The sequence below is a fragment of the Fukomys damarensis genome, unplaced genomic scaffold (assembly GCF_012274545.1).
Source record: "Fukomys damarensis isolate Sample0158 unplaced genomic scaffold, DMR_v1.0_HiC HiC_scaffold_27, whole genome shotgun sequence".
In the NCBI taxonomy this organism is placed as follows: domain Eukaryota; kingdom Metazoa; phylum Chordata; class Mammalia; order Rodentia; family Bathyergidae; genus Fukomys; species Fukomys damarensis.
In genome coordinates, this window is record NW_022900939.1 from 25,208,294 (window position 1) to 25,215,920 (window position 7,627).

Sequence of the window (7,627 nt, forward strand, 5' to 3'; positions counted from 1 at the left end):
GAAAACAAAAATTTCGATAGGTTTGTTTTCTGGAATGAGATTTTACAGGGGAAGGACATAAAGAGATATAGTGGAGAGGCAGCTGAAGTCAGCAGAAAAGCGAGTTAAAACAGTATGGGGGCACAATTTACTTGAAAACTCAAGCAAGTAATGTTTTATAGGTGATGAAAGAATGCCTCCTGATATTTAGAAATACAAAAATTGTTTTAAATATATCTACTCTGTCAAAGTTTTTATTTTTCCTCTTCCATTTAAAAATATTTTTGATAAAAGAATAAATGAATAGCATATGCTTAAAGAAATCAGGTGCACATCAGGCCCTGAAATAATTTTTTAGCTCTATTGCTATTATATAATAAGAATACATTTTGATTCAGAACTTTTATGAAGAATTTGTACATTTTATTACAACATCTGTTTCTACATTTTAATTTCTCTCCTTTTATAGGTATTTGCATATTTTTTTTTCCAAATCAGAAGACCTTTTGTTTGCCACAAGAAGGCTATTATCCAGAATGTTAATGGGTTTTCAGCTATTAAGATGTAATGATATACCTTGAGTATTTAACTATAAATTTGAAAAATCTCCATGAACAATCTCAAAGGAATACTTAGAATGCACTCCCGGTAAATTGGCTCATTTTCCCATAATTTACTGGAAGTGCTGATATGAGAGCAGTCCTAATGTGAAAAGTACATTAATCCCTGGAGTTACATTGTATGTATTAAATTATTACTCTCAAAGAATAAAATGTATGAGGCCATTTAGCCCTCATTCACACTTGTTACTTAGAAACACAGTAGAGAAACAATCACTTATCTTTCAATGCACAAAATTAGAAATGATACATTTAATATCTTTTAAAACAATAGGCACAGTGATTCTCAGTTACGATTTTGCATAACAATTGCTCTTTTCCAAAACAAGGACTGTTCTAGTTAGGAACATGATTCTTCTGGCTTTGTGGAGGCCCATTTTATTCCATTGGTAATTGGAATATTTTTAGAAACCTCATAATGCAGTTTTCTTTCATGTCAAGAAGATTAGTCTGCCTTGTAGCCATGAGCATCTACCACAGTGAGGTTTTATTAAGGATGGCAGTCAACTTGGAGGAGCAGTCTGCAGGAGTATTTAGGGCCCTCTTTGGAATTTACCTGATTGTACTTTTCTTCTTTGCTAGGGGATTGAAAATTGTGAAACATAACTTGTGACATCTGTTTTTTATTTTTTATTTTTGTTAGCAGCCACTTACGATTGTGGAAGATTTAAGGCCGAGACAAAGCCCCATCTGAGATTTTAGCAAAGCTCTCGAATAGCAGACTACACCATGGACATAAAGCTGGACCCTTCTCGAGATGATCTGCCTCTCATGGCCAACACCAGCCACATGCTTGTGAAGCACTATGTACTGGATTTAGAGGTAGATTTTGAAAGTCACATCATTGAGGGCACCATAGTGCTTTTCTTTGAGGATGGAAGCAGATTCAAGAAACGGACTAGTTCTGCCAAGGAAACCTGCCAGTTGGCATCAAAGGAAACCTGCAAATTTAGGACACCTGAACTCTGCCATATTCCTGTGACAAATGCAAGGACCACATTTAATGTGTGTTATAATGATTTTGTAATCTGTGATAAAGGTAAAGAAGATACTTCTGATAAAGATGGTAACCATGACAACCAGGAACAGGCTTCTGGGATCTGTAGCTCAAAGTACTGCTGTGACACAAAGAATCATGGGAGGGAGGATTTTTTGCTAGTGTTGGACTGCTGTGATTTATCTGTGTTAAAGGTCGAAGAGGTGGATGTTGCTGCTGTGCCAGGTATTGAAAAATTCACAAGGCCTTCCAAGCTCACGACTGTTCCCGAAGAGCTCAGAAATGAGATTGTTCATGACCTTGTGACTCTGCCTGCAGATCATTGGAGGGAGCAGTTAGACTATTTTGCACGCTGTAGCCAGGCCCCTAGCTGCGGGGAACTCTTCTTTGACACTGACACCTGGAGCTTACAGATCAGGAAGACAGGGGCTCAGACAGCCACTGACTTTCCTCATGCCATCAGGATATCCTACAGAACCAAACCAGAGGGGCAGTCAGTTACTTGGACCTCAGACCAGAGTGGCAGGTAGGTTATCCCGGCACTCTGCAGCCTTGATAATCTCAGACATCTCAGGGATGCTCTTGGACAAGGGACCAAGTCTGCAGAGATACTCCTGCTTATTCTGTGGTATTACCTAGGTAGCCTGGGTAAGCCACAGAGAAGCAGGTAAATTCCCAGGCAGGCTGAACTTTTAATAGGATTACCTCCTGTAAGTCAGGATGAAAAGACTATTAAAAGCCCATACCTCTGAGTTAGGAGATTGAAATGTAAGCTTAATGATGGAATCCTGAGCCTGACTCTTGGTTGAGATCATAGCTAGTGACTTCCCCTGCTGCCTATGGGAGTAATAAGTCTGGGAACAAGTACTCCTCAAAATTACAGTCCCCTGAGAGAACAGACTGCTGAGAAGTTGGGTGGGTGTGAAGCTAGGCAAACCGCTTTCAAATAAACCCAGCTTTGTTTTGTGATTTTCTTACTGTCCCTATCTGGGCAGTTGTGCCTTTGGACTTTGTCAGTTGTTGCATGATGTGAACCCTCAAAACAAATTGCGAGATTTATTTCTAGAGGTGTGAAAAAAATCTTGCTGAGGCTGCCTGCTCACCTCTTTGGCTGTGATTCTTGGTATTTAGTACCAGGAAAACTGGTTTTGGTGCAGAGAGAACAAATCCAGGAGGCATTGTATTCCCCGGGATGCATTTAGGCAGTCCTTTGGCCTTTCCTTATTGCCCTTCCTCCAACAGTTGTCCAGATATTTTAGGATTTGAGAAATTCTGAACTTTATTGATTCCTCATGATTTGATCTATTTCTTTATGGTAGCATACTGTAAATCATTGTGATAACCATTTTGGAGTTTGGATGGAGGAATGTTGAACTTTGATAATTGTGTCTGAGAGCCTTCTTTTTTATAGCACTGGGACCCCTTGACTGAAGCAGTTGTCTCCTGGAATTGCTTGTATCTCTTCTTCAACCCACCTCTCAAAAACCTTTTAGGGTTTTTTTTTTTTTTTTGAGCCCTACTAGGGTTTTTTTTTTTTTTTTGAGCCCTACTTATCCCAGTCTTTACCTCTAATCTTGCCTCCTGCTCTTGTCTCCAGCCTGCTCAAAATAAGTTCATTTCCTGTATAGACAGCTAGAGTCTGAAGCAGCCTTTGGGAAACTGCAAGATTTGTACAAACTTATGTCAGTGATTTATTTATAGAGTAACTTATTGGATGTTCTCTGGAGACAGAGGGAAAGAAACAGTTGTTCTTATAGTATCTTCAGATTTTTAAAAATTATCAAGAGTGGGATTTTTAGGGCCAGGGATTTAGCTCAGCGACACCATGCCTGCCTCACAAGTGCAAGGTTCTGAGTTTGATCCCTGGTACTGCAAAAAAAGAGGGTGGTGGGGGGAGAGATTTCTTAAAAAAAAAAAATGGCCGGGAATTTAGCTCAGTGGTTCCGCTGTCTGCTTCGCAAGTGTAACATCCTGAGTTTGATCCCTGGTACCAAAAAAAAGTGGGGGGGCAGGGGATTTTCAGTAAGATTTAACAGTATACTGTCTCTGAATATTTAACAAGGAAATTGTAGTTTTTAGTATTCCAGATATTTCATTTTAACCTAGAATAATGTAAGAAAATAAACTTGACAGTATTTGGAAAAAGTAAAATGACTTTCTCTCCTAAATACTTACTACAAAGAAAGACATTAGATTTTTGAGTTAAATTACATGCAAAAGTGTTGAAGAGGAATGAACGACTTACAGATAAATGCTGGTTTCCATAAAGAAACTAAAGAGGTTTGAGTACATTTCATTCCTCCAAAGGTTGACATGGTGAATTTACTTTTGATGTCTTCTTTTCTAGTGATTTCATTGAAATGAATGATCACAGTGGAAGTTTAAACTATATTCTTGGAAGTTTATGATTATAAAAAAAAGAGAAATGTTAATGTAACAGAATCGTAGAAAGATTTTTTTCTTTTTTGGGAGAATTTTCTTATAGTCAAGATAATCCTTCAATGAGGGAAAAAAAAGATAATCTTTCATGAATGATCACCAACTCTCTCTAAACTCTCTTGTGTGCTTAAGAATAAATATAATTATGTATAGGTAACTGGACAATTTTTGTTTGTTTTTTGGTACATGGGGATCAAATTCAGGACCTTGTACTTGCAAGGCTGGCGGCAGAACCACTGAGCAAAATCCCCAGCCCAGTAACTGGATAATTTAAGAATTTAAGTTGAGTAAAGATTCCAGGTTGTTAGACAAAAATAATTCCTTAGTGATATGAATAGTAATTGTTGGGGTCATTATATAGTACTTTGTGAAGTTGACTGCATGAAAATAGAAAATTTTGCAATTGTGTGAAAATTATTAGGTAGATGTTATTTCTTCCGGGGCATGGAGTGAACCCACATTCATTACAATTAAGAAGCTGTTGCATATTTACCCTTGAGTGACAGAATTCTATCAGTACATTTGCCATGGATTCACAGCCCAGGTTGGGAAACTCTTTATCCCCATTTGCAGGTAAGAAAATTGAATAAAGTAACAGGAAGCTCTTAGAGAAACCCAAGTCTCAATTGTCCAAGGGAGCAACTGGTTTTTTTTTTTTCTTCTCTTTACAAGTCATTTCTTATATGCAAAACATTGCAAGTACATTTTAAAAATAAATGAATTATATAGTAGCTTTCAATACATTTTTATTTTAAAGTAGAGAAAAAAATTTTTAAAAAAGTCTAAATTAGAATCTTTTAAGTTCCACTGGGGACATCTCAGCCTCACTCTCCCACAGTAAAGAATTAAATTGCATTGTTTTGTTTGGTAGTAAATAAGTAATCATTTAGAAGGTCAGATGATCCCAGCCAGGAATGCAAATGGTGAGGTGGTCGAATTATATTACAAACAGAAACAACCTTCCTGAAGGGAGAGGGGGAGGGAGTGATGCCGAAAGTAACTTTGTTTTTTGTTTTATGGTGCTGGGGATGGAGCCCAGGGTCTTCTGCATGCTCGGAAGGTGGCTCTGCTACTGTGCTACACCAGCAGCCTGCCCTGAGTAACTTGGGAAATGAGTTGGATCTCTGAGTAAAGGCAAAAGGAACTGAACCTAAATACTGTAGCTTGGTTGATAATGTTTTCCATAGGACAACAGGTTAACAATTCTAATACTACTATATGTGTGTGGTGGAATTGAGCAGTTAAATAAAGGGATGGTGGAAGATGCCAAGCAGGCTTCTCACTGCTGAAGTGAGATGTTCTAGATAGCAAGGGGAGGAAGGGGTTAAAATGCCTCACGAAATAACAAATTCGAGTTGGAGACCACTGTGAACTCACGTTTAACTTAATGTAGATACAAATGATGGCATGCAGCAAGTTATGGGTATATGTAGTTCTAGATTTAATGCACAAACATATATTTGTTTCTTTGCTTGTCAGCTGAGCCGGTCTAGAATCAATGAGCACACGAGGGTCCAGACCTTGGTGTTTTTTGTTCGTTTTTTTGAGAGAGGGGTCTTGCTGTGTCGTTCTGGTTGGCCTTGAACCCACTGTATAGCCCAGGCTTGCCTCAAACGGAAAGCAGCCTCCTGCTTCAGCCTCCTGAGTACTAGGGGTTGCAGGTGCCCACCTGAGATCTTGGTTTCTATTACCTTTGTCCTTTTAATAAGAGGGATGAGAATTTCTCAGAGAAGTGGATAGGAGTGGGACAGGATAAACAAGATAAGTCTGTCAGAAAGTAAGGGAGCATTCAAACAGCAGCGGCAGCTACAATGGCAGAGGTGTGCAAGATGGACAAGTCCTCATCTGCAACAGCTCCTAATGGCCGAAGCTCAGCAACCAACTATGTAAGGTGCTGTTGGATGATAACCCAACGTTTAAAATGAATACCTGTGAGCCCAAACTGATTTGAATAAGTGACTGAATAAAGAGCCGAGCACAGAAGAATAAACAAATCCATAGTGCAGAAGAGTTCCAAGTAAATTCTGTACATATTCCATTCTCAAGGAGGTGGACTGTGACTGCACTGCTGGACTGTGAGCTCACTTCCAGAGACTAGAGCATGGAAAGCGGGGGAAGAATAACTTTACATGGAGAAATCTGACAGTACTACCTTAGCAAGATGATCGAGGTCAGCAGTAACAGAGATAAGTTCTACTGATACTATTGATACCATGTATTCTTAGTGTTGACAGTAAGTATCCCTAGTATATATGGTGAAAACGGCATCTTGGTGGTCTTCCTCTCAAGAGTCTTTAACTCTAGGTTTGAGAAAAACATCAGGTGAACCTCATTTGAAGAATATTCAACACAGTACCTGATAGAATTTCTCAAAACTTTCCGGTCAACATGTACAAGAAAAGTGTATGAAATTATCAGTCAAGAAGAGTCTCTACTACTATACTACAAAGCCACTATGATAAAAACAGCATGGTACTGGCAAAGAAACAGACCTGAGGATCAGTGGAACAGATTGGAAGACACAAAAACAACTCCAGATGCACTCAGCTACCTCATCTTTGGCAAAGGAGCTGACAGTACCCACTGGAGGAAAGATAGCCTCTTTAATAAATGGTGTTGGAAAAACTGGATCTCAAGCTGCCAAAGATTAAAACTGGACCCTTATCTGTCACCATGCACTAAATTAAAATCCAAGTGGATTAAACATCTAAATATAAAAACAAAAACACTAAACTTGCTGGAAGATAAGTTAGGCAGAACTCTGGAAGACATTGGCATAGGAAAAGACTTTATGAACAAATCCTCAGTAGCACGGGAACTAGCAGAAAGAATCAACAACTGGGATCTCATCTTATTAAAAAGCTTCTGCACTGCAAAAGAAACCATCAACAGAACTAATAGACTACCTACAATGTGAGAAATACTTTCTACCAGCTGCTCCTCAGACAAATGACTATTATCTAAAATATATAAAGATCTCAAAACAACCAGCCCCCCGAAATATAAAGACCCAATTCAAAAATGGGCATCTGAAATGAACAGACATTTCTCAGACAAAGAAATAAAAGCAGCAAGTAAATATATGAAAAAAATGCTCCACATCACTGGTCATTTGAGAGATGCAGATGAAAACAACGCTGAGATTTCACCTCACCCCACAAAGAATGGCTGCTATCAAGAAATCACACAACAACAAATGTTGGTGCGGTTGTGGGGAGAAAGGAACCCTTCTCCATTGTTGGTGGGAGTGCAGACTGGTGCGACCATTATGGAAGTCAATATGGAGATACCTCAAAGAACTAGTATTAGAGGTTCCATCTGACCCAGCCATCCCTCTGCTGGGTATCTTTCCAAAAGAATTAAAAGAATCATATCACAGTGACATATGTGCACCTATGTTTATAGCAGCACAGCTTGTAATAGCTAAAACTTGTAAACAGCCCATCTGCCCATCAGTTGGAAACTGGATAAAGAAGATGTGTTTTTTCTGTAAAATGGAATACTACTCAGCCATAAAGAATGGGAAAGTAGATTCATTCATAGGTAAATGGGTACATTTTGAGGATATACTCCTAAGTGAAATAAATAAGTC

At 38.7% G+C, this 7,627-nt stretch overlaps 1 protein-coding gene across 11 annotated transcripts in view; it reads left to right on the forward strand.

Moving 5' to 3' along the window:
- Aopep (aminopeptidase O (putative)) overlaps positions 1-7,627 on the forward strand; it is a 349,371-nt gene that overhangs the window by 37,482 nt on the left and 304,262 nt on the right. For 10 of the 11 annotated variants that reach the window (XR_782535.2, XR_782536.2, XR_782537.2 and 7 more), the window contains exon 3: positions 1,243-2,122. Coding sequence is in view for 5 of the 11 variants with exons in the window: in XM_010636132.2 (XP_010634434.1) it covers positions 1,329-2,122 (794 nt within the window). In the remaining 6 variants the exon portion in view is untranslated. The remainder of the gene's footprint in view (positions 1-1,242; positions 2,123-7,627) is intronic. The other variant, XR_004514518.1, reaches the window with a different exon arrangement.